This window comes from Drosophila yakuba, chromosome X (assembly GCF_016746365.2).
Source record: "Drosophila yakuba strain Tai18E2 chromosome X, Prin_Dyak_Tai18E2_2.1, whole genome shotgun sequence".
Classification (NCBI taxonomy): domain Eukaryota; kingdom Metazoa; phylum Arthropoda; class Insecta; order Diptera; family Drosophilidae; genus Drosophila; species Drosophila yakuba.
Window position 1 is genome coordinate 10196788 of NC_052526.2, and position 26377 is coordinate 10223164.

General features: G+C 41.7%; 4 protein-coding genes across 10 annotated transcripts; 3 read left to right on the forward strand and 1 right to left on the reverse strand.

The window, feature by feature from the left end:
- Nucleotides 1-235: 235 nt before the first annotated feature.
- Nucleotides 236-1646, forward strand: LOC6524887 (abscission/NoCut checkpoint regulator). The gene is made up of 4 exons (XM_002100691.4): nucleotides 236-402; nucleotides 482-726; nucleotides 782-1259; nucleotides 1328-1646. The coding sequence occupies exons 1-4, from the start codon at nucleotides 355-357 to the stop codon at nucleotides 1583-1585; spliced, it is 1029 nt and encodes a 342-aa protein (XP_002100727.2). The 5' UTR covers nucleotides 236-354; the 3' UTR covers nucleotides 1586-1646.
- Nucleotides 1647-1914: 268 nt separating this feature from the next.
- On the reverse strand, nucleotides 1915-3670 carry LOC6524888 (peptidoglycan-recognition protein LE). The gene is made up of 5 exons (XM_002100692.4): nucleotides 3186-3670; nucleotides 2824-3123; nucleotides 2638-2751; nucleotides 2436-2500; nucleotides 1915-2373 (listed from the first exon to the last, which is right to left on the reverse strand). The coding sequence occupies exons 1-5, from the start codon at nucleotides 3382-3384 to the stop codon at nucleotides 2008-2010; spliced, it is 1044 nt and encodes a 347-aa protein (XP_002100728.1). The 5' UTR covers nucleotides 3385-3670; the 3' UTR covers nucleotides 1915-2007.
- Nucleotides 3671-4384: 714 nt separating this feature from the next.
- LOC6524890 (protein scalloped) lies at nucleotides 4385-24365 on the forward strand. Of its 7 annotated transcripts, none has more exons than XM_039375756.2 (12): nucleotides 4385-5103; nucleotides 5503-6233; nucleotides 19592-19719; nucleotides 19940-20078; nucleotides 20329-20459; nucleotides 20908-21684; nucleotides 22946-22986; nucleotides 23052-23241; nucleotides 23379-23441; nucleotides 23513-23685; nucleotides 23768-24002; nucleotides 24077-24365. In XM_039375756.2, the coding sequence occupies exons 2-12, from the start codon at nucleotides 6200-6202 to the stop codon at nucleotides 24188-24190; spliced, it is 2025 nt and encodes a 674-aa protein (XP_039231690.1). In that variant the 5' UTR covers nucleotides 4385-5103; nucleotides 5503-6199; the 3' UTR covers nucleotides 24191-24365. The 7 variants fall into 7 exon arrangements, with proteins under 7 accessions (XP_039231690.1, XP_039231691.1, XP_039231698.1 ...); XM_039375757.2 differs by having other exon boundaries at nucleotides 4385-4647; XM_039375764.2 differs by lacking the exon at nucleotides 20908-21684 and having other exon boundaries at nucleotides 4395-5103; nucleotides 23067-23241.
- On the forward strand, nucleotides 8105-10590 carry LOC6524889 (serine/threonine-protein phosphatase 2A activator). Its single transcript, XM_002100693.4, has one exon. It carries the CDS (start codon nucleotides 9205-9207, stop codon nucleotides 10513-10515), a length of 1311 nt encoding a protein of 436 aa, XP_002100729.1. The 5' UTR covers nucleotides 8105-9204; the 3' UTR covers nucleotides 10516-10590.
- Nucleotides 24366-26377: the final 2012 nt, after the last annotated feature.

Consider the following 26377-nt stretch of genomic DNA (forward strand, 5'->3'; position numbering starts at 1 on the left):
AAAATAGCTGTCTCCATAACAACCCGTTTCCACCGGACCAGAGTCCATACTCCCGTTCGATTATCATCGACTAATACCGAAAATGTCCCTAGTTTTTACAGATGTGGTCATAGCAGTGCTCAAGAATTCAATAATATTACTGATATTCGTTATTGGAAGTCATAAAAAGAAACAGCTAATTGGTGCAATGCCCAAATATTTATTGACGTTTCTGCTGCAATCGATAGCTTAACCACTGTGCAGGAATCACGCGACCATCCCTAAATCGAACTGACTTTTTTCAAAACAAAGCAAAGAAAATTTAAAGCTTTTCTTAATTTATATGTTGATTTCCTATTGGTGACTCTGGTTGAAATGAGCTGCTTTGGCTGCGGTCGCAAATATGGCCTATTCTGCAAGGAGGCAAGTGCCATTAAACCCATGCAAACATATATATATATATATATCATATATTAACAATGTATCCAATCCAAATTCATAGTATGGATGTCCCAACTGTGGCTACTCATACTGCTCCAAGTGCTTGAAGAGACCAATGCCCGTGCCCCGCCACTCAGGAAAGGAGCTCAATGTGTGCCTCATATGCTACGATAAACTATCTAAACTCCAGGCGAGCGCCGATGCCGAGAAAGTCATAGACTGTGAGGCTCTGCCGGGGGTCTTAGTCACCAAAATCAACCTGCCTCCTCCCTCCAAGAGTTCAGAGGGCGCCGATGCACTATTCAAGTAACTAGAACACATTAGAAAATCGAATCTGAAACTATAATTTCATTAATTGCAGTGACAGCCTGCCTGTGGAGGAGCTGCCCCAGGCATTGGTTCCAAGTTCCAGTTCGTCGCCACATTCCAAAGATCATAAAGATCATATTGATGAGAACCTGGACAGTGAATTGACGAAACGAATGCAGGACTATAAACGAGTGGATGCCACCGATGACGAGATCCGCGCCCGTCTGGCCAATCTCACCGGAATGCCGCATACGAAAAGCTACGATAAGAAGAATCTGCTACTATCTACTGACCAAAGAAACGATGAAGAGAAGATGAGGGACTTGCTCGAACAGTTCGTGGAGGAAACCCAACTAGATCAAAATATCAGTAGGCAAAGGGATGACTCGATTTCCGACATAGAGAGACGTCTTCGAGCTCTGCGCGACACACCCGTCGATTCCGATGCAGGCCCATCGAGATCCCAGGTGGGCGGTGCCGTGGACAACGAAGAGGATGACGAGTTACTTCTACAAAACATATTGAAAAAGGTTTGCATTTATTTAAACACTAGTATTATTATCTTTCTGAGACAAATTACCATTTTCTTCCCATCCAGTATGTTGCAGAATCGCGCTTACCAGAAACTTCCGAGAATGAAATTAGTCCAATTAATACTGAGTCGCCAGGCAACACCGAAGAACTGCCCTGGTGCAACATTTGTAACGAAGACGCTGACTTCCGATGCCACGGATGCGGTGGGGAACTCTTTTGCACTCTGTGCTATAAGGAGTGCCACGACGATGACGAGGAATACCGCGCTCACGTTAGGGAAAAATATTCAGCTCCGCCAAAGCTTAAAGAAAATCATTTCTAATTGTTAACGTTTACTTGGCTGTAAGCAAATTTTTGTTTAATTATAGATTGTTTTCAACAAATGCTTTACTATTAACTTGTGTGATGCTAGCTCGCTCATATTTGTGCAGCAATATTGTTCCGTCTTTTTCAGTTGTGAGCTAAAACAGGTAGGCTAAAACGTTATAGGTTCCGAAACATAGTGTGGTTTCTTCACCTTCAAAGCTTTAAGCATGCAAAAACTGTATTAGAACTATAGCAAAGTATTAAGTAGCTGCTTAAGGATTAATTTTCATAGAAAAAATGTGAAAAATCCAAAGACTCACGAACGAATTCCCCAACAGTTGGCAATTTTACAAACAGGTGATTTAATGTTCAACATTATAAACGTAACTCGGGTGCATTTAGGTCATGTATGTGAAATGGTGCTTTTCTTTTTTGCCTTCATTGGTCCTCCTCCTCCTCCTCGATATTGTAAAAGTGAGGCCATGTCTGTATCTCCTCGTACAATCGCCGACCAGGACTTTCCGTTGAATTGCACTGGCAGTGACAAATTAATCTATAGTCTGTGGATATGTGGCCATCCTCCACGCCGCGCGCCAACAAATTGCGGCACATATTCAAGGCGTCTGTCGTCGGAAGTTCTTTCATGAAGCATCCAATGAAGCTGATCCCCAGCGAGATCTTGTTGTATCCCAGTGTGTGGGCGCCCACCGATTGCCAGCCGCGTCCCTCGTAGATGTTGCCATCGCAGCCGATCAGGAAGTTGTACGCAATGTCATTCCATCCTCGGGACTCAATGTGGAAGCACTGAAGTGTATGTATAATTCTTGATTATATAGTTCAGAACTTATTAGGTCTAAGATACTTACCTGCATATCACGGATAAGTCTTACGTTGATCGCACGCTTTTCTGAGCTTTCGGTAGCTGTGTGTACTGCGTCGGAGAAAAAATATTAAATAATCAGATCAAATGTTACATTTATTGCGTCATACTTTTACAGACATCTTGTTTTATAATCAATAATCACACCCAACAAATGGTTAAAGCTTGCAGTACACTTGAATACTCACAGATAACAACATATTTAACAGGTAGTTGTAAAGGCAGCGGATCTTCCATGGGCCTCTGTGCCAGCCAGGAAGAACGCGGAATGATGGCGCACAGCTCCTTGGGTATTTTGAATTCTGTAAATGAAATCGGCATCCTATGGTTAACGTGCCTTTCTTGACTTTCCTGCTGAATGGTAGGTAGCTTACTTTGGCGCCTGATGAACACATCTGAGCGCACCCTCTCCTCCGACTCGTCCTGGTAGTCGTCCTCGAAATGTGTTGGAGTTTTGGGAGCGCCATCTCTCGATGGCGAAACATGACGCCGATCTCTTCGGTTTTGGGTAAAGCTATCGGCTATGATTTGTATATTTCCATTGATATTGGTAACATTCCCGATATGGACGTTTGTAGAGTTGCTTATATTAACGTTGCCCAATGTCTGAATGCTGTTGATCGAGTTCATAAGGTCCCTTATGGTATCGCTGATGATTGAGTGTTTTTTGGTAGCTTTAAGGAGGAAAATGGATGTTAATAATTAACTTTGGGAACGCGGTGGTAGTTCTACGCACCGATTTGAGTGCCTAGTGTCATGGTGCTAATTTCTTCGCTGGTATTTTGATCGGTGTCTTCCTCCTCCTCGGTATAATCGTAGTCCAAGCTGTCCACCACCGAGGACTCGGCGATGGACTCCAGTTCCTCATCCTCCTGACTGGCCAACCATTCCCGAGTCCGCTCCTGGCTCAACTTCTTGATTCCTGATTCGGTCATATCCGTAGCTTAGGCTTCTGTTTGCTGCCAATAAATGCGCGTGTATCTCTCGACTGTCCTCTACTTTGTTTATCAATATTGTGAGTTAGAACTACTCTATTCTCTGATTACTGGTCGTGTCGTGTCCACCTCGGACGATAAGATAAGGACGTTCCACAGGCTATCCACCATTATATGCGTAGGTGCCGTGGTGAAATGCTTTATTGCATATCAGTCGACTTGGGGCTTTTTTTATTGCATATTTAGTCATATATATTAATTATTGTCATGGGTATCGAGGATCAGTCTAGACATCGATAGGTCTTATCGATGTTTGCATTAAGAGAATTCCACTATCTTAGCGGTGCGAACACACTGAGCCGCATCCACTAATCGAGTTTTACATTTCGATAGGTGCTGTATTAACCAATTGTTTTAAATACCAATAATATAATAGTTGAAATGATCTTTCTGTAACGGGTTTGCTTATGTAATTTATAAATATATTTGAAAATTTACCTCCTTATATACCTTCATCCTTAAGTATTAGTCATGGCCTAGAGATAATCTAGATAAAACACCGAAAGTTAATTCATGCGCTGTAAACATTCACTCGACCACTTTTGCATATGCGCTGTTTCTCCCTCAATGCCTCTCAATTACTTTCTTTTTTATTCAAAATATATATTATTCAAAACTCTATTTATGTCTTGTTCTGGTGTGACCAGCTTACCAGTGGAGTTCGATAAAAAAAAGGCGGCAATGGTCACACGCACATCCAACATAAAAACATAAGGAATTTATGAAAATGGAAGAGAAACCCATTCTCTTTATGTAAAAACTGAAAATTTCCACTCTCTTAGGTTCCAATTGGAACCGCGCACGAAGAGAGGCAAAGAGAGCGAGAGAGTTTCGAGTCGAATTGGAATGGCCAGTTCCCAATGCGAATGCTCAATGAGAAGAGCTTTTACTGTTTTACTTTTTGCCTGAAATACATTTTGAGATAATTTCTTGTTGGTAGTTCTGTTTATGCCATCGTTTGCGTCTGTGTTATTTCGATTGCGAGAGCCAGTTAACATTAGTTAAAATTAAAACAAACGCCAGGCAGAAGATATAATCGAATTGCGGTTTTTTTTTTATGTTCTTCTCGTACCGAATTTCCATCCACATCCGCATCCACCATCCACCATTCCGTTCGTCGTTATCCGTCGGATATGTTGTTCTATCGCTGTACCGTACAAGTTCGTACCCAGTCCAAATGCAAACAGATTGCGCCGTGTGCCGGTAAAAATAAGCGCTAAGTTTGGGAAAAACCATCAACATCAGATGATGTGCCTCGAACTTTTCGGGGGAAAACGGCGACAAATCGCTTGCGGAAAATAGCCTGGAGGGTAAACGAATAAGGGGAAAAGTCGCGTATTTAATGAAATATAAATTAATGGGTTCGCTTTAGCACAATACGACGGTGTATTCGGATTCGGAATCGGATTTGGCTAACGGTGTACGGTGTACGGTGTACGGTGTGTTGTGTAAACAAAGTTGTAGTTATAGTTTTAGTTTAATTAGCTTCGCATAAGCTGCAACCGGATCTGAATCAGACCGTGGCAAGGAAAATAATAATTGCATTTCATGTATGCCAGTGTAAATTTGCGTTCGTGTGTGCTAAGTTTACATACAGAGAGTGGATAGTGTGGTTTCTAGTATCCCTATCCGATTCGCGCCGTTATTGTTAATGCGCAGGTAATTCGGAGCGCTTTTCGGCCACACTCTACCCAATATTTTGTTCTACATCGTGTTTTTATTTTTTTTTCCCCCCCCCCATTTTTTTTTCCAACTTTTTTTTTGTTGTGCTGTGCTGTGCTGAGCTGTATGCATTTATTTGACAGCTTATGAATCACCCGCAAAGATTCATTTGCGCTGATTGCAGCACAACTGTTGCACCCACTTTCAGAAAAAAATAATCACAAAAAACACCCATACATCGTCTTCGGGAAAACTACTCAAGCGAGTTTAGCCAGCAACAAAAAAAATACGTATAATGCAATGAAAATAAACAAATAATAACTAAGCCATAGAGCACATTGTTTCCACGCCCCCCTAACTTTTGTAATTACCTTGTTTTTTTTCGTTTTTTTGCAGTGCATTTATTAAGGAATCACTCTGATATCAGAACAACCTTTAAATACCGTATTAAATCAAAATGAATAACAAGATATGGTGGCGAATTCCGCCGAACAATCGACTCGAGCGACTATATTCGGTAAACAGCTCCCAAGTGTAAACTTGACTCCCATTACCACTGTGTAAATACCAGAAAGTAAACCCAAAAGAACAATAATACTACTGTGGAGAACAAAAAAAAACAACAAAAACAACAAAAAACGCACGATACACTTATTTGGAAGTGGATTTAAGTTACAGTAATGCCAGCCAATGAACGACCAATTGCGATACAATACAAAAACATAAGCGAAAGGCAAATAAATGCAAATTAAAACCGAAAAAAAGCTAACAAAAAAAAAACCGGGCAATTGGTCATGCATGTAAATCGCGAAAGATAAACATAATCCATATAATATCGTCCAAGTTGCGACGGTGGAAAATGTGCAGTGCGGTTATATCCTAAAAATGGATCTGTTTCTCTTCTTCGATCCCTGCAAAGTCAACGAAAAAAGTCCCCCCAAGAAGGTGCTGTGAATGCCCAGCAATCAGCACTCCATCTAGAGATCCTAATCTTCGCCAGCTTTCGGATCCCCACACAACTCGACGATATCCTGGCCAAACGGAGCAGCAGCCATAAGTAGCATATAATCCTGGAGCTTCACACCAATGCGATATGGATTGTGATTACTCGAAGTTTCTGTACAAAAGTAAGTAAGATTAAGATAGACATCATATCTAAATTTGCCGACGGCAACTTTTCACAAACAAAGTTTAATTAGCCCGTTTATTAATGGTAACATGAAGCAATTTTGAATTATTACAATCTATTTTGCATTTGTAATTTTAAAACACCCTTCAATTTTAATTGCACTGTCAGCGATTCTAGGGTTTTTTCTTCCTAGAAACAAATGATGAAAGTGTATTTGATGTCAAAGCAATAAAAAGCGATTTTAATTTTCTAGTCTGACGAAATATTTAACTATTTAGACTTTCATTTAGACTTTATGAAGACTGAAAGAAATAAAGTTCTATAAAGTGAAAACAATGTTGACTAATACAAGAATTGAGATTGTGCTGTGCGGTTAGGAAACAAATCTGGAAATTCAGCAATAAAATAAGAAGCAATAATCTTCAAGACTTCCGAATTTGCGAAATATCTATAGACGAATCTAAATAGCTACTGAGCCACTTACAATCCCATTTTAAGCAGCTCCCCGAATTTTAAAATAACATGTTTTTATTTGCCATATCAGGATATTGTCGGTAGCAAATCACTTTTTTGTTCGTCAATTTCAAAAATCAGTTCCAGAAAAAGAATATATTAATATATATTTAGGGAAAGGGCACTAGTTTTAATAATAAAAAAGATTTCGCATCAAAATGTTGGAATCTTAAAGTCGCGCATTTCACAGGACCGCGTCGAGTTGTCCGTATGTTTGTCCGCATATTTGAAAATTTGCTAGGAAGTATAGTTTCTTGCTTAAATATATATTTAGCTTATTCCCCAGCACAATTTCTGATGGTAAATAAATTCATGTGATCGAATCGAATAACAATATCAGAACAGAAATCTTTCAATGCATTGCTTTTCCACGATTAAAATCTCGTGCAAGCTTGTCCCAATGAGGACGACGATGGCAGTGGGGGTTTTTATCAATTTCGTAGGCACATTTCTCGCTAGAGTTATTTTCAGTTTCGAAAAATTCCACGGGACACTGTGCGTTTTCTTGTTGCCATCTTCCATAGAAAGTTCGTGGATTCGGTTTGGTTCGCATCGGCTTCCCTTGAAACCGACAAAAGCAAAAGCAAAAGCAGACGGAAGAAGCGAAAAGCAAGCAGCACGGCGGCAACGTCAAAGCGACAAAAGCAGCAGCAGCAAGTTGGAAAAAAAGGATTCTTCCCATCAGAAGTTGGTTCCTCATGGTTTTGCACAAGATAAAAATATTTTTTAATGTTCCCTGAACACAAACAAAAATTTAAGGAATGTCACGTTGTAGTGCCGTCTCGCTCCGATGTGCGCTCCATGTATGCATTGCGCATTTATTTTGGTTCCCGGTCCGTCGATTCTTCTCTGCCGTTGCCGTTCCTGTTGTATCTCGTATCTTCGTTGGTATGGCACAAAGAATTTCTTTTACACAGACAAATGGTTCGCTTACCGGGGACCAAAGATCTGCTTGAAACTCGCATTCGGGGTAAATATAACCGATATACATACACATGTGTCCATACGCCGAACGGTGAATAACTGGCCAGAGTCATGTCGAGACAAGCAAACTTTCGCCAATTTGTGGAATCCTTGCACAGGATACAGAAGAGAACTTCACAATCGACTGGCTTTTCAACTGACTGTTTCTTGTTTCCCTCCTCAAAATCATAGTCCGCTTGAAAATGAACTGGGAGTGAACAGAGAATCAAGTGGCATCTCTACAATGTGACCAAATTCGATAAAGTTCATCCGAAAAAGTCTAAAATTCTCCAAAATATGGAAGTTTACTGCTTTCTTTAAGAGAAAAATGGTAATGAAACTACACAAATTGTAGAAATTGTAATTGTAGACATTTTTCTCAGTGACGTTGCAGTAAGAAGACTTTATTTGTATAGTTCTGAAATGGACCGTTCTTAATTGCTCCCGTTTTTATAAATTATTCTAAAGATGCCCATACCCATCCAGTCCAGGTTCAAGAACATTAACACAAATATTGTATTTGAATTTTATTTGAATTGCATTATTAAGTAGAAAAAGTTAGGGATACAGCGTTTAAATATGGAAAAGTTTGTGCATTTTTTTAATGACGTACTACCGAGTTATGTGGCATTTAACGGCTTGTATTGTATGCCAATATGGAAAGGTAAATCGCGTACAATTGCAAAATGATCGTTTTGTCATGTCTGCGGAACGTGACACACGCTGTGTTCTAAAACTAAGCTGTATCGGAAGGTGGTTCAAGTTCGGCAGTACGCCTACGGTATTCATGGTATCACAATTTATTATTTGAACTTAGAGCTGTTCATGCCTACACTTAAAAAAGGGAAAGCCAAATCAGTGTCGTTTAAATGGTAAATACCAAATATTACAGCACATTTGCAAAATTTGGATGTTCTCTCTGGTTTCTGTAGCTCTAACTAAAGTTTTTCTATTTGCTCGTCTAGAGTTTGTAATACACATTTGGCGCTTTTATTTTTCACCTTTTCATTCCATTTGCTGTTGGAAAATATCAAGAAAACTATAAAGCTATTAGTATTTAACAGCTTTAAGCCTGTTTCAATGAAAACTGTCTTATATATAAGTGGATATACATGAAATATCAAATTCGATTTCATAGTTTTATATACCTTAAAAATGTGATAAACCCCAATTGGTTGAATATATGTGGTTGTGTGGTGGTTAAACCATCGTAACAAATACAAATCAGATAGTAGTTCTTATCCGATAATAACATAAACGGTCTGATAATAGCAAATTGGTGAACTAAAAACTAAAAGCGATTACCTATACTCCAAGCTTATGTCAGAGATATCTGATACCCAAACGATTGATGCAATCATGGAGGAAATGGTTATCAAACACTTGTGAATATAGTAGGTTCTGGCGATTGATTCGAAAGCATTCAACTCATACGTTTTCGTTTTTCGACACCAAAATACACAACAAGCCAGTGACTGCAACAATCAACCATAATGAGCAACAAACTGGGCTACGATGTGACCGATCCCACCGTCCAAGTGCTCCGGGCATCGGCGTTCATGCAGAATGGGCCAGTGAAGCAGGTGCGCAGCCTGGAGGATCTCGACCGATGGGTTCGCTCCCAGGCCTACCACGACGTCATCGCGTACATCAGCAACACCAGCAGGGCCATCCAGGGACAACGACTGACCCAGGACTTTCCGGTGACGGAGCAGATGCGTCTATTGTGCGAGATCTTCGATGGACTGGAGCTGCTGATCGTGGAGCATGCACCCAAGCTGGAGGACTCCAATCTGGCCTTGCCGTTTGCCCAGGTTAGAAGTAAGGCCTACCGCACTTGGATGCGCCAGATGTTCCAGCATGTGTTCAGCAAACTGGACGAGGCCATCAATGTCAACTGCAAGCACATCAACGAATTGGGACAATATCTTCGCCGATCCTTTGGCAATTCGAACACTCTGGATTTTGGGCCCGCCAACGAGTTGATGTTCCTCTTCTTCCTCTGCGGCCTTTTTCGCGCCGGAATCCTGCTGGCCAAGGATACGGTGGCCGCCGCGCTGCTGCTCTTCAATCGGTACGTCCATGTTATGCGGCGCCTGATCAGCACTTTTGGACTGACCATTGCCAAGGATCCCAGTTACACCATCGAAGATTACTACTTTTTGCCGTATCTGTGGGGTGCGGCCCAATTATCGCTGGATTGTCCCTTCTCGCCGATGCAGTGTGAGCAGGGTAAGATCTTGGACAGCTACAGGCAGGACTACATGATGCTGGACATCATTGATCATCTGCAGAAGACCCGAAGCGGCCCATTGAGTCAGGTGGCCCTACAGCTGTGGAGCATCCTGTCGATACCCACGTGGCCGCAGGTCTACAGGGGATTGGAGCGTAACTATATCGACCATGTGCTCTCCTCATTCGGAACCGTGGAGCAAGCCATCTTCTGCGAACTGATGTCCTTCGAAGCGCTGGTAGCGTCCGTCCATCTGCATCGCGCACGCTTGGGTGTCCACCTCATGGATGGCAAGGAGAAGGAGAACGAGGATGAGCTCGAGCCGAAACCAGCGGAGAATCTATGGCAGTTTTCGGCACCGGTCAGCAGATATGTCAGCATGGAACCAGAATCTTTTCTCGGCTTCCAGGGATCCAAGGTGCGGCACAAATCGGAGGACAGCGATGAGGAACGCCTCTGGATGCTGCGCCAGTTGGTCGATGAGAACGATCCAAACTCCGAAATGTTTTTCCCGGATCGGGAAGTTAAAGGACGTGATTCGATTACTTCGTTCGCCAACGAAGGTCACTAAAATGTCAATCCAATTAATATATGTGAACTTGTAACTTGATTTACTAATTAATGTTTCGAATTCCCTGCAAAAGTACGTTATTCGTGTTATAAATGTTTGGAAATTATATAGGAATTAAATAGGAAAAGGGACGAAAAATGTTGTCGAACTGACTTCGAAACAGTGGTGGATATTCAAGATTTCATATTTGAAGATATCGTTTTTATTTTCTTGTTTTATTAAAAGCCATTTTTTTCTAATCCTAATCCTTTTTTCAAATGAATAGCACATTTCTGCCTTAATACTTCAATATAACAGATATTCAATCTGTTAACCTTTTTATACCGTTTTCACACTGACTTTGGAAAGCAATAGCACAGAGATCTCATTGCTCTCTCTGAAAAGTCGCAACCAAATTGTGCCAAGCTTTCGCCAAAGAATCGTTTATATTATTTTAAAAATAGCCTTTTCCGCGAATTTTCAAACCGCTAGGGATTTTCAAAGTGGCCCTGTGTAGTTTTCCCAACGCTCTGTGTCTATATGATTGCAGATTGACACGTTTATAATTATTTTATCGTGCATAACATGTGATTTATGTGTATAGTAATCGCAGTGTTTCGAAAGCAGAGTTTTTAAAAGTGCTTTCTGAAAAGTATTTGCGTAGTGACGAAGACGCCCAGCTCCTAAATCCTAAGCAGTCATCATACAGCTTTTCGTAGTTCGCTTGATCCTTCGCTTGGTCTGTTGCACAGATCCGAACCATCTGATAAAGGACCTGACTTCCGTTGCGAAATCGTGGCCAGAGTTATGGCACCCGAAAGCCAGAAGACTTGCAAAGTGAGCGAAATCGAAATCGTGCGGTAAGGCGCCAGCGGCATGTAGTTCGTCGGATATTAGTCACACCCGTTGCGAGCGAGCGGGAGAGCGCGATCTTTGCACTATGGGAAGTTGTGGCACTTTTGCTGGCCAAAATGATTAAATGATTGTATGCTTATTCTAATCTAAGCAAAAAACAACTGATTTCGTGATAGTGTTTGTATATTACAAATTACAATTTTTTTTATTAAAATTATCTATTGTTTTTTAAAGTTAGATCATTAACAGAAAAATGTCTTTTGTAAGACAACTTAAGTTTTAACATTGTTTACTAAAAAGTGATCAAATTTCCCATAGTGCTTTGGTGAGAGCGGAGAGCGCAGAGCGCAGAGCCATGTACATATGCATGTGTTTGTGTCTGTATTTTACACTGGGAGAGCGACGCTCTTCCGCGCTCTCACGCTCTGTCTTCTAGCCCCACAATTCTGGGTGTGTGCGTGTGTGTGGTGCACTTGTGTCGGTGATACAGTGCTGGTTTCTGGGTTTTGATCGGGTTGTATTCTGCGCGTGTGTGTGTGGGTGTGAGTGTGTATGTGTGTTATGGCCAGTGTAGTCATCGCTTGTGTTAGGAAACTGAAACTAAACAACCAGATCCACCAGTTATGCTGGCAGTCCTCCACATTGTTGTTGTTGCTGCCGCCACTGCTGCTGCTGTTGGTGTATTTTGCAGAGAATGAGTTGAAATGAGTTGAAGTTGAGTTAGCCAGGCCAAGTCAACGGCAACAACAATAACAACAACAACAGCACGAATCCAGCCGAACAACAACAGCAACCAGACCAGACCAGACCGACCAGCCATCTACAGCCATATAGACTGCTATAGTGTGTTATCGACGCTGACGTCGGCGTCGTTCTTTGTATTGATTCGAATTTGGATTCAGTCGATGAGTTTCTCTCGCTTCTGCGCGTTGCGTTTTTCGCAGTGTTTCCGCGATTTTTCGTTGTCGTCATCGTTGTTTCGTTTGCCTCGTTGTTGTGTGTGGTGTATAGTGCGCCCCCCGTCGCCGCTGCCGCCGCCGCCGCCCCGCGCCCCACTGAATTCAGCGCCCCCCTTTTTTTTTTGCTTCGTACAGCCGTGAGCGGCTGTAAAAGTGTGCGTGGGTTTTTAAGATTATTAAAAGCGATTTTCATTTGCAATTTTGGATATTCTGATGCCTCTTCTTCTGCTGTTTTTTTTTCCTGTCTTTTTTTTTTTGAGTTCTGCTCTGTTTTGTGTTTGTAATATCTGTATGGGAAAGATTTAAAGAAAATGTATCTTAAGATGTGGCCACTTTTTTGATTCACCTTCTCGCTCGCTCGCTCGCCTGCGCTCTCTTTCGCTCTCTCTGGTCTTTTTGTTTTATCTATTTCTTTATATCTATCTTATAAACAGTAGGCGTGTGTGGGGAGGGCATCGCAAGATATGGACGTGTGTAGCTTTATAAGCAAAATATCCTATGCCTCTAGGTGGCACACCAACCAAAAAAAAAAAAAGAAAAGAAACACGAAAAAAAAGAAATCAAAAAAAAAGAATCATTTCATAAAAATACATATCTAAATACAGATGTACATGTGCATGCACACATGTGCGTACGCTTTTGCACACCCATAAACACGGATACACACATGTGCACACACATGCATACAATTAGAATTGCACTTGTGCAGAAAAACAGACTATTTGCTTAGGCCCCAAGCAGATGAGAAAATACACATGTACGGGATACCATCGTCTTCGTTCTTGTCTTCGTCATCGTCATCGTGTTCTTCATCACCAGAATCAGAATCGGAATCAGAAACAGAATCAGAATCAGAATCGTCATCGCCTTGGAGCCCCATCTCAATTACGAGCTTCTCCATTAACTAACGAAGTGTAGGAAAAAGTCGAAACCAAACCTAGCCCATCCAATAGTTGGCTCTCCGGTGGCCATTCTTCTTTCTTCATCTTATTGCCGCAGCTGCGCCTTATTTCCACTGAAAGGCTTACTGACACATTCTCACTTTCACAACGACCACGATATTGTACAAAGCTGCTCATACTAAATACACAGTTATATATATATACATATATATCGGGAGAGCGGAGAGAGCTCGAGAGAGCAAGAGCGAGAGAGAGAGAGAGTGGGAGTGTTTGAGAAGATGCAAAAGTGTGTGTGTGTGTGTGTGCGCGTGCGTGTGTGTGTTGCCTGTTTAACTTTAACTGAAACTGAAAAAGATCTTTCTCACTTCCTCAACTCAACCTAAGAACTCCGATCCGATCCGATCCGATTCATGAATTATTGCAGATGTGAGTAAGTATTGCGAGTATGCATGTGTGTGCACGCGTAGAATCGAAAAGTAAAGTAGTGCAAAAACAAGTATCGAATGAGCCACATAATCCAAAGCGAAAGGGTTTCGTTTGTTCGGTTTTCGTTTGAAAGTCCCCTCGCCCAAAGACGCTGCCATAACTTGTACACATGTATAATATAAATTAACAAACCGCTCCATCGTGTTATCAACGACATATGTAGATAATAACACGCCCAGCACTCTGTGCTTGAACTGAAAAACTGAAAAGCTAAAAAACAGTTACTGTTACAAGCGAATAATAATAACAACAAGAGTGAGTGCCTTTGCCTTTGACCAGCCGGAGACGACTACGACGACGACGACGTTTGATGTTGTTGGTGGAGACGGTGACATCAGAGTCTAAATCTAGCGCGAACAGATTTCTTTTAATTCCGTAAACTAGTGGACAACGCACCGTACTCGTTCCGTACTCGTTCCGCAACCGTTCCGTACTCGAACTCGAACTCGAGCTCGTATTCCTCCGGAGTCCGGACACACTCGCAGCAGCACTCGTGAGTAGCGAAACCCTAAAGGAAATCTTCAAGAAAAAGCTGGCTGCATGAAAAACATCACCAGCTCGAGCACTTGCAGCACCGGGCTGCTGCAATTGCAGAACAACCTGAGCTGCAGCGAGTTGGAAGTTGCCGAGAAGACAGAACAACAGGCAGGTCCGTTGCCCATTCCCCATTCCCCCTCATTCGAATCATACAAAGACACACCTCGTAAATTCAAACTCTATGCCCCTGGTCGTCCCTGGTCCCCACAACCACCCCCACCACCCAAAGTTTCTCGATCTCTGGTTTTTGTTTGGTGACTTTTTCCTCGTGGGTTCGGTTCTCAATGCAAAGCACATGCATGGAGAGTTTCCATTTGAGAAAGTCACCCAAAAACGGAGACCTGAACTGCAGGGCACCTTCACCTTCACCTCCTTCTCCATCTTCATCACCATCGGTGTGGAGTGTACTCTCCACCCATCTGTACATATATCTCATACATATCTTATATACATACATATGCACATATGCACATACATGTGTACATACTCAAATCTAAATCTAACCGTTCTAAATCCGAAAAGAGAGGGCAAGCCAACTTTCGATTGCCAAGATGAATAATTCAATGGTTGATTAGTCAGGTTTAAGATATCACAATGCTTCTTAAAAGACGGGGATGGGGTGGGGGAGGGGGGAGCTCGAAAATATTTTGCCAACCGAGCGGATTTCGAAAAGAGCTTTTCTCGCATGTGTTCTTCATTTGTGCACAGCATTGCATAATCATATTTTTGGCCAGAAGCTTGTAAATGCAGTGTGGGAGACAATTCGCAGCACAAAAAAAAATGATATACATATATGTATATGTGTATATATGTACGGATTTTGTCGATCTGGATTTTGGCGAAATATGTTGACATGTCCACGCGATCTGCTGTTTTACGATTTATTTATTACCTCAGTTTAAGAGCCATCAACTTGTCCGCTGTCCACATATAGATACACATTAAGAATAGATACATATGTATGAACGTATACTTTTATATCTATTACTTTACTGCTTATGATGATTATTATCAAAAATGATCGAATGGCTGTATATCCTATTAGAAGCCTTGAAATCAATCGGTATACTTGTAGTTGACGATCGTTGAAGTATAAACAACTTTTCCAAGTTGCACTATCAAGGCAAACAAAACTAATTCACATACTTATGTTTGTTTAATATTTTCATTTCTGAATCGCATGCTACACAATGAATTTCTAAATGCCCTGTAAATATTTACAATAATATCGTAATACCCACACGTGCCCTTTTCCAAGCAACGCAACTAACGTAATTGATAGAAGAAAGTAAAAACTATGAAGAAAATGGCTTGGAAAAGCCGAACTTCATATACTCTAGTAGTTACAACCAAAATGGATTACTCACGTTCGTTTTTTACCAGTTGCTATCACAACTATGGGTTTCAGTAGCCCACAGAATGAGTGTGTGTCGTGAGTCATTGGTGAATATCTTCAAGAGCAACGAAAACATATCCGATCATGATAAAGTTAATCTTACTTACTTAAAAAACAACAAGCTCGGGCCACTCAGTGGACCGATCGTTCATATGACTACTGTGTTAATAAGAATTGTCGGCAATCTTATAGCTAAATTTTTTTGTTTAATGGAATTTTGTAAATTATATATCGTTTTCGGCAGTCACTTCCGGTTACTAACAAAAGTCGATCGCATATATTTGATACTCTTCAGAAGCTTTATGAATGTAATTAGTTCTTTCACTTGTTTCCGTTTAGCCTTTCTAAAATCCTCTCAAATTCGCATATAAAACGCTGAAGTTTTCCACTATTTTCACTCCTTTACAGCCGTTGAGAATCTGTAGTTCACTTTCTAGCTATATTATTTTTAAACATTTAGGAATATATTTGGCAAGTTCCATATTCCTTTCTGTCCATTATTCACATGACTAACATCGTTTCATTGGAAGCCAAGAAGACAAAAGATTTATTATTAATTATTTCGTCGTTGCACCTCACAAAAATTCCATTTGAACCTTTACCAGGTTGCAAATTCGTTTGTGCTGACTTCTAAGGATTTTCGGCAGCAGAAATGGGAGTGCGTTTTAGGGGTTGAAATTATGAAAGGACAGGGGACCGAACTCGTTATACCCTATGCATAATCAATGAACTAATAGGTAGTGATGCAATAGGAAAGTGATGCGGATTAGTAAAATATACACTAGGGTTGGAAATGCCTCCTTCATTTCCTATGATCATTATTATATGTATCCAGCCATTATCCACCGATATTATTCACATGAGTAAAAGAAAATCCATTGATTTTGCTATCTTATAAATAGTTTCATTAACTTTATAAAGCACTGCAATGCCCTATATATTATTGTGCAAAATACGGACAATAAAAATGATAGTTTTCACCTGTCTCGGTAACTGCTGGGAAGTCAAACTGCCTTTGACTGCGTAGGGATTGCGGATCCCAACTTTGATCCTGAGTGCGCTAAGTACGTAATCACACAGCTCCTTACCATCCCAACCAGGCACATTCTTCGTGTATATATATATATATATTTATATACGGGATATATGTACATTATGTATGTGTGTGCGACGGGGCATACATAAAGAAAATGAAAAAGCAGAATGCATACCATAAATTCCAATTGCCGCACAACAAAATTGCGGCTTCTAAGGGTAGGAATGGAAAAGGCAGGAAAAAGAACACACATTCCCTTATTAAAACCGAACTGAACTGAACGAGCAGCTGCGAGCTGAATTTGAGTTGAGTTTTCGAGGCGGAAATTGAGTTCAAGCGTACGAAAGTCTGTTTCTAGTTTTTCTAATTGGAAATTATCCCGAACTGAAACGCTGCCGTTTGAATTCAGAAATTCTGAAATGCCATGTGATAATATTAATGCACGGTTCAGCTATTTTGTCCGTTTCATTCCACTCCTTTTCGTCCTTTCAAATCGTGTGTGCTCGTGTGTGTGTGTGTGTGTGTGTGTGTGTGTGTGTGTGTGTGTGTGTGTGTGTGTGTGTGTGTGTGTGTGTGCGTGGAGTGCTTACGAGATTATGAAAAATGGCACATTCACCCCCTAAAACGATCCCAACCCCTGCACTATGCCATGCATTTCCAAGCCGTGCAATATGCATTCTACTCTTTTGATTGCCACACAGCCGTTTCCGTTTCGGGTTTCGGGAATTTCTGGTATTATTGTGCCTAGGATAGATCGTCCTGGCTTGACTTGTCCTGGATTCTGGCGAACTGCGTTCGCTAAGCTAACTACACCTTAATATACCATACCGTACTATACTGCAACTACTTGCTCTAGCAGATTGAAGCTTTGTACAGCGTGCTATGCCATTTTCTACCATGATATACTTACTATTTCAAACTATATGCCTGAGTACAACCTACTATGGTATGCACACCATGCCATACCATATCATACGATACTATACCATGCTGTACCGCACTATACCAAGCTCTGATCCTTGATGGTGGATGGTGGATTTGCGCCCTGTCTGAAGTTCCGTGGCACACCTTTACCTAGGCTATGTAGTCCATTGTACCATGCCATACCATATCATGCCCCTGCGGACCCAGACTCACACTTGACGCCCCACACTGCATCAACTTCTACTTCTACTTCTAGTTCTAGTTCTACTTCAACTTCTACTTCTAGTTCTAGTTCTACTTCCCTTCTATTCTATCAATAGTACGCTGCGAGGGTATGTGCCACACTGCATTCTATCCGCTGTCTCATGAATACGAATACGAATACGAATACGAATACCTAGAGCAATAGAGCAACCATCCCTATAGGTTTGGGTTTATATGGGCGAAACACCAGGGGCAGAAAAGGAACCGGCCAAAACAAAGAATAGAAATATGTGGAAACTATACGGGGCACATTTCAGTTTCAGTTTGACGTGCGCGTTTCTCTTAACCAGACGCATTTTAGTTTTTGTTGCCGTCCGGGATTGTTTTTTTCACGCTGTGTGGAAGCAAGTCGAACACAAAACAAAAATAAATTACAAAATAATTGAAATTATAATCATTCGATAGATACATATACATATGTGTACACTCGTGCAGACTGAACAGTGATATGTTTAACTGAAACGATTTCTTGCGCATTCGAAAAAAGAGCCTATACGAGTTTTTTGAATCTTATTTGGTGTATCATCAGCGATATCGGCTTTACAGTGGCGCCATTCTCAAATCACTTAGATTCCCTCGAGGAATTCAAGGAATTATCGGGTGAGTGGATTGGCATCTAATGTTCAATTCAGTAGGATATACATCCATATGTAGTTTCTTGGGTGTTTGAATACTCGTTTATTCAAAACCTCAATCTTAGTCCAACTTACTGGTTTCCTTGTGCTTCGTGTTCCAATAATGTTAGAGCGTTGAACATTTAATTAAAATCGACTAGGAATAAGTATGCCTCGACTATTGGATACCCACTGCATGACTTAAAAAGTGTTGTATGTTTATCAGCACTACTAAACACTTTCATGCAAAATACAAAATACTTGAAATATATATCAGTAATAGAGGTCAGGGGTATATTTAATGGAGTTCACAGCGCCTTCTTCTACCTGTTACATGGTGTGCCACCAGCGGAGCATACCCTCTAATACCCTGTGCGAATACACCATCCCTTAGCTGCGCCAAATATTTTTCATCAAGTCCACCGTCCACCGTTCACCATTCACCGGGGATGTTCGAATCCAATCCGCACTGCTTAATGCCGTTCAACCCTTTCCAAATATTCACTGCGAAAATGTAAACAATGGTGTGTTGAAACTATTTAAGTTTCAATTCATTTTAAAAGAATTTTAATTTGCTTGTGGGCGGGCGCTTCGGCAATCGCCAAATGGGTTTCCTTTCCAATGTGCGGCAAAGTTGGGAAATCTCACTTTTTATGTGTGGCGAAAGCCTCGATCTGATTTATGAACAAAACCACTGGGTTTTTTATGTTAGTGCGCCTAGATCATTGCGCATAAAAGCAAGTTGCTTTTTATGTAACGATTATTCATTTTACAATTGGAGTTTAAAGTATCGTGTAATCATCATTGGTTTTGATTAGGTTGTTTTTATTTTTCACAAATGTTTTATAAGGATGCGAGAATGGGGGTAGTTCTTTGGCAGTCTTTAGAATGGTATTCTTATTCTTATTCTTATTCGTATTCTTATAAGATGCAATTTGAATTTTTGTATGACAGATCGGATATCAGTTAGTTTACACTCTTCTCTGAATTCTTCTCAAGTCCTGAATGTTAATAATTGCTGCTATTCCATTTCTTTCATTTTCGTACCTTGGCCTACTTCATTATTTAGTAATTATTTGATTTTATTTATATTTTTACTAATTACGTTATTTCTTCTATTGCAGTTGGACCCGGCACCATACCATCACCGTGGACACCAGTGAATGCCGGTCCTCCAGGTGCACTTGGATCGGCAGACACAAATGGCAGCATGGTGGATAGCAAAAACCTGGATGTTGGTGATATGAGCGATGTAAGTTTACTAAGATTAGATTACCATAAAAATAAATATAGTTCTCTTCATTCTGTTTGAGAAATATATAGTTTGCTGGCAAGGTCCTATGCTGAACTATAAACTTGAAGTACTTTGTAGTGTAAACACAAGACTCTTGAAATGGCAAATCTATGCATGATTTGTTGATTTAACAATCTGTTAGTAAACAAATTGCCTTGTGTTTTCCAAAATATTCCAGGACGAAAAGGATCTATCTTCCGCTGATGCCGAAGGTGTATGGAGCCCAGATATCGAGCAGAGCTTTCAAGAGGCTTTATCTATATATCCGCCGTGCGGACGTAGAAAAATCATTTTATCCGACGAGGGTAAAATGTACGGTGAGTGCTAGGGAATATTACCAACTATTAGCTACATAGAATTGCAGTACAATAGTAGTTGGAACCCCATACGTTTAGTATCGCAGCTAGAACCCATTGGGAATTACAGCGTTGCAGTAATGTAACCATTTTGCGTTTGGTTCTATGACTCTAACCATTTGAAGTAGCATTCCGAAATGTACTAACTAAACTTTCTTTATGCCTAAAAATGCAACTTATTTAATCCTGATTTTACCCATTTTCAATGCAGGTCGCAACGAACTAATCGCACGATATATAAAACTGCGCACAGGCAAGACGAGAACCCGGAAACAAGTCAGCTCGCACATTCAAGTGCTAGCTCGGCGAAAACTCCGCGAGATCCAGGCGAAAATCAAAGTGGTAAGTGGCCAGTGGGGATTTTCTTGCAGTGTAGTTGGATTTGTAGGGGGACCTAAGGTTAGATAACCCCAGAGAGCGCGAATATACGGCTAGATTCCTGGGTTGGATGAGCATGAAAAGCAAGGAAGACTTGTCAGTTGAGCTGCAAGAGTGTCAGATGGAAAACGTAACCCCCATCCCATCTCGACATAACCCTAAATTTGAATGCGAGCGTTAGGGAACATCCAGTCAGTCACTTCAGTTCCAATTGAAGAAGGGTCAACCGATTCGGATTTGGTTAATGCGATGATGATGTGATGCGCACTTTGGTGGCAATAAACAGCATGCAAATGTCGCAACAAACTCTGCACAGCGATCCAATCGCAATCACAATCGCAATCGCACAAACAGACAGTAAACAGCAGTAACGTATATGAAGACCCTTCGACCAACCGAAACTCTTTTGCAGGAAACCAATGGTGTGTCTTTGCATTTATTAAATGAGAAAGAACAAACGTTGCAGGTCATGAGCACAATGACCAGTTCGCAAATCGTGTCCGCCCAAGCGGCCAACAATCTGGCATTGGCTGCCTCCGCATTATCGGCAGCAGGTGGTGGTGGTGGTGTTGGTGGTGTTGGTGGTGTTGGTGGTGTTGGTGGTGTTGGTGGCGTCCACCACACCACGAGGCATCTCAATCTCAGTCTACCGCCACCCCCCACCCACCATAGACACTCGTCGGCGGCGGCAGCAGCTGCTGCAGCAGCCGCAGCAGCAGCAGCAGCCGCAGCAGCGGCATTAGGCAGCAATGTCCCTTCAGCCGCGTTGGTCCCTCCCGGACCGTCGGTTATGGCGTCTACCACGTCGTCGTCGTCGTCGTCTGCATCACCTCGACAGCAGCAACAGCAACAGATACAGCAACAACAGCACCACTACCACCACCCAGCCCACCACCACCACCACCCAGCCCACCACCACCACCATTCCCATCCCAATTTGACGCACCTACCGCATAGTCATATGCATCCACACCATCACCAACATGCGGCAGCCGTTGCAGCGGTGTACCATCTACAGCAGCAGCAGCAGCAACAGCAACAGCAGCAGCAACTGCAGCAGCGGCCAAACCATACGGACAACGATCCAGTGGCACTGGGTACTGGTGGGCCAACTGAGGCGCCGCCAGCACCACCAGCGCCACCACCTCCTCCGCCGCCGCCGCTGCACCATCCGCCGTTGTATTCTGGCGTAAGCTCACGTTAACGTTATTATAACCAACTCTCGATTTCCACCTCTCGACTTCCACCGCCTTGTGCAAATCACTTGTATGCTGTCATACTGCGATCCAAAACAAAACTCCAAAACTGAAAACCAAAGAAAAAAGAAAAAAGAAAACAAAAAACAAAAAACAAAATGCAGAAACTGAAACACACGCAACTCATTTACCAAGCTACTGCGCCTACTGTTGCATCAAAAAACAAAAAACAAAAAACGAAAAACAAAAAGAGAATCATTGTAGCTCCACCGACCACCATCGAAAACCATCATCACTGCCATAATCCGCAACGCTCATTTAGGATTTGCAATTGTCTTGTTTGGCTTTCTGTTTTGTGTGTCTCTGTGTGTGTGCTCACCCCAAAAGGAACCTCTGACCCATCTTCTCCATCTACTCCATCTTCTCCAGCCTCTACAGACTTGCAATTGCTCACAGAGGTGTCTTAAAGTGGTGCTGTTGGATGATATGTCATCATCGTAGGAGCAACAAGCTCCAGTTTTTTTTAGGAACCTATTTTGGATCTAAAGAGTTTCGAAATGTTCTTGATAGTGTGCTTTGGATAATATGTTATGAGCTCAAGACTCACTTGTAGACACCTCTTTGAATGAGATTTCTAACGCACCCATGTATATAATCAATGTGCTGCTTTCGACGAGGTACTCCACTCCTTCAGCTCAACCAAAACCACCGCCCCATGTCATACTCCAGTTTCCATCTCCATGCAGCTAGCCAGCTATCCAGGTATCAAGCCTCTAAACCCATTACCAATCACCAATCACCCATCAGCCCCCTGGAACATGAAAAAGCACCATCATGGCCCAAATGAGATGCCCGTTGTACTGCTACGCCAAACCCAATGCGCTCGCTTGCTCATTTGAAATAGACTCCTTGCTTTTGACTTGCTATGCGAAGAAGAAAGTGGCTTTGCTCAAACAAAAATGAACCTACTTAATTCGAAGTTCGCTATAGGCAATGTGTGTACTATCTATCGTATGTAACATACTCGCTGGGTAACCTTAGTTAATTGATACAATTGATTTAGTCGGTTAGTGAAAACAGTTGATTAACCAGTCACCAAATCACCATATGTCTAACCACTCTTGTGCATCATCTACTGACACCTGACTACATGGGTCTCAATTAAAGCTCTAGCCTAACCATTCGATCTAAACATTCTGATCTTGTGAAACTGATTGCATAATTGCACTTGTATTTTTTTGTACGACCCAACAGCAATTCTGGCAACCTGGACTACAGCCGAGCACGTCCCAAGAGTAAGTTGGCATCTCGTCGTCTACATTATGAGCTAGCTATACAACGCATTTGCATTGACCAATAGTTTCTATGATTACAGCATCAAGCCCTTCCCCCAGCCACCGTATCCAGCTGGCAAAACGTCGACTGCGGTTTCCGGCGACGAAACTGGAATTCCGCCCTCACAATTGCCCTGGGAAGGACGAGCCATTGCCACGCACAAATTCCGCCTACTCGAGTTTACGGCGTTCATGGAAATCCAGAGAGATGATATTGTACGTACTACCCCTCACAAACCTTCCCCCCCGCCCAAAACAAGGCATCCCCCATTTGCTGCACTGCACCATCAATCAAACGAAAATGTGTTATTAATAATTCCCCATCTCCAATCTTTAATCTCCCATGTCCACAGTATAACCGGCATCTATTCGTTCAACTTGGCGGCAAGCCATCCTTTTCCGATCCATTGCTTGAGGTGAGTACATCCTGATAGCAAATGAACGGTAGTATTTTAATGTATTGTTCACCATTCTTACCCATTTCCAGACTGTTGATATACGGCAAATATTCGACAAGTTCCCGGAGAAATCTGGGGGACTCAAAGATCTCTACGAAAAGGGTCCACAGAATGCGTTTTACCTAGTTAAATGCTGGGCGGACCTGAACACCGACCTAACAACCGGCAGCGAAACGGGTGATTTCTATGGCGTAACCAGCCAGTAAGTATCTATATCCATATCCTATGTATAGTTAGGAATGTTAATACAGGATGATATTAATGACAACTCTTTTCATCCGCAGATACGAAAGCAATGAGAATGTCGTGCTCGTGTGCTCCACAATCGTTTGCTCATTTGGCAAACAGGTGGTGGAGAAGGTGGAAAGCGAGTACTCCCGACTGGAGAACAATCGCTACGTGTATCGCATCCAACGCTCCCCGATGTGCGAGTACATGATCAACTTTATTCAGAAGCTGAAGAACCTACCGGAACGCTATATGATGAACAGTGTGCTGGAAAACTTTACAATATTGCAAGTAAGTTTGATCTTGGTTATCTTATAATTTATGTATATACTGACACATATATAATAATGCTATGCTTATTGTAGGTAATGAGGGCACGGGAGACGCAGGAGACACTGTTGTGCATAGCCTATGTGTTTGAGGTGGCGGCCCAGAACAGCGGCACCACCCACCACATATACCGTTTAATTAAGGAATAGCAAAAGCTGCACGGAGCAGAGCCCAACCTGTCTGCGAATCCCATCATCAACACACAAGTTCACAAATATACCGACAACAACAGCAGCAGCAGCAACAACAACAACAACAACAACAATAACAATAATAGTATCAATACGTCTAAGCATTGCGATAATAAGACGAGTAATGAAATTGCCAACACAATATCCAACACCAAGAGTGCCAGAAGCAACATCATCAGCAGTATCAGCAGCATCGCCAGCATCGGTAGCAACAATAGTAATAGCAATACCATCGCACTAAACGCTGGCGACAGCAATATTAAGAACAGGAATCTATCTGTTGCTGGTGCTACAATTATCAAGCAATCACTCACCTCACCGCAACATCATACGGCGGATATCGATGCCTTGACCGCACTACAAGTGGAGGAGGTTATTTATACACAGTCACAAGGAAATACCAGTTACCAATTAGACTCCGAATCAAGCATTGCTCCCAACGTACAAGAGCCAACACTCCAGCAGCAACATACCGCCTATGAGGATCGTACAGTATCAGTCCTTCCCCCGTATAATCTATGTATCGGCAACAACAAGCAACCACAACCATTCGAGGCTGAGCAACACGAACAGGAACAGGAACTGGCACAGGAACTGGAACAGGAACAGCAACAGCAGAAGCAACTGGGGAACACGAGCTATGAGCAGTTCCTGAAGTTGTCCGCTCATGAATATTCGGAACCTGACAAAAGCACCGCGGCTGCTCTAAATCTCAGCAGTATTGGCGAAAAGGAAGCGGCATTGGTCGTTGAATCCAAGACGGATCTTGAAGATCCACCAGAGTTTCGGATGCTTCGAGAGGTCAATGCGACCGAGGCGGAGGATCCTCGAGGACCCACTGCCGGTGGAATCAGTAACAAAGGCCGTGAGCCGTGAGCGCCATATAATACCAACAGCCTTTAAGCAAGGTTGAGGCTAATTTTAAGGGTTAGAAATACGATTGTAAGGAACGACACCATCAGAGCTTTTTGTTTTCCACCCAAAAAAAAGAAAAAACGAAAAAAAAGAAAAAAAACCATGGCAGGTGACAACGGAAGAGCCTCAAAGCGAGAGATGATTGATTGGTGTTCAGTATCGAAATCAGATTTTTATTTGTGCAAAATAAAAAGTGTATCATATTTTATGTTACAATCATTTGAAAGACTCAAACAACCGACTTTAGTTCAGCATCGAGTGCTTTCTGTAAAATTGTACTATACATACATAAAAAAAATACATTTAAATGATCTCAAAGTTACTTAAAACATATTTTTTGTGTATAATTTTTTTTATGAAAACTTTACAAAATCCTAAAAACGAAACAAAAAAAAAAAAAAGAAATAAATGAAATGAAGGAGTCGTCCTGCGCTGATTTTAAAAAGTAGCAAACTAAGAGTATATATTGACTAATATGTTTGAAACAAAGTAAAGAACGCCGCGAAAGAAACAGATACAATATAGTTTTCCGAATTACCATTAGATATGCATGGTCATGTGCAAGTAGGATTAAGCCATTTTTTTTTATATAACAGCTTTTGCATAAGGCTACAAAATGTATAGAAATAATATGTTAGTTATATTTTATTCAAGCTCTCAAGCTTAATCTTCATTTAGCGCGAGAAGAGTGCGTGCTGAGCAGTCGAGGGGAAAGCCAAGGCAGCAGCGGGGGTTCGACAAGTTGACAACTAGAACTAGTTTATAGATTGCTGGCTGGAGTGAACGCTGATATGGAGCTAGATAAGGTGACTTCGAGACCCTGGCGACAGTTGGCCGAAAGTGAAATTCAAAATCTGTCTATTCAATTCGAAATGCAGTCAGGGGAGCTCGAGGGTGAGAAGGTGAGGTGAGGTGAGGAGGGAGCGTGAGATCTTGTGTGTTACGCGATGGTTTTTGTCTATCCATTCGTATTGTAGTGGCAAAAATGGATATGTAAGTAATTGAATTAAGCATGTGTCGAATGATCCACCGTTAATTAAATTATTGATTACTGATTTAAATTCATTAGTATTAAAAATGCTTATATATATATATTATATTATGATATGAATACAACAACTGGTGTGTAATTAGCCATTTCTGCATCCACCGAAGACAAGCTCGAACACATCAAATGTCCAAAATTGTAAGAAATTATACATAAATGCAGAAGAAATAGCATACAGATTT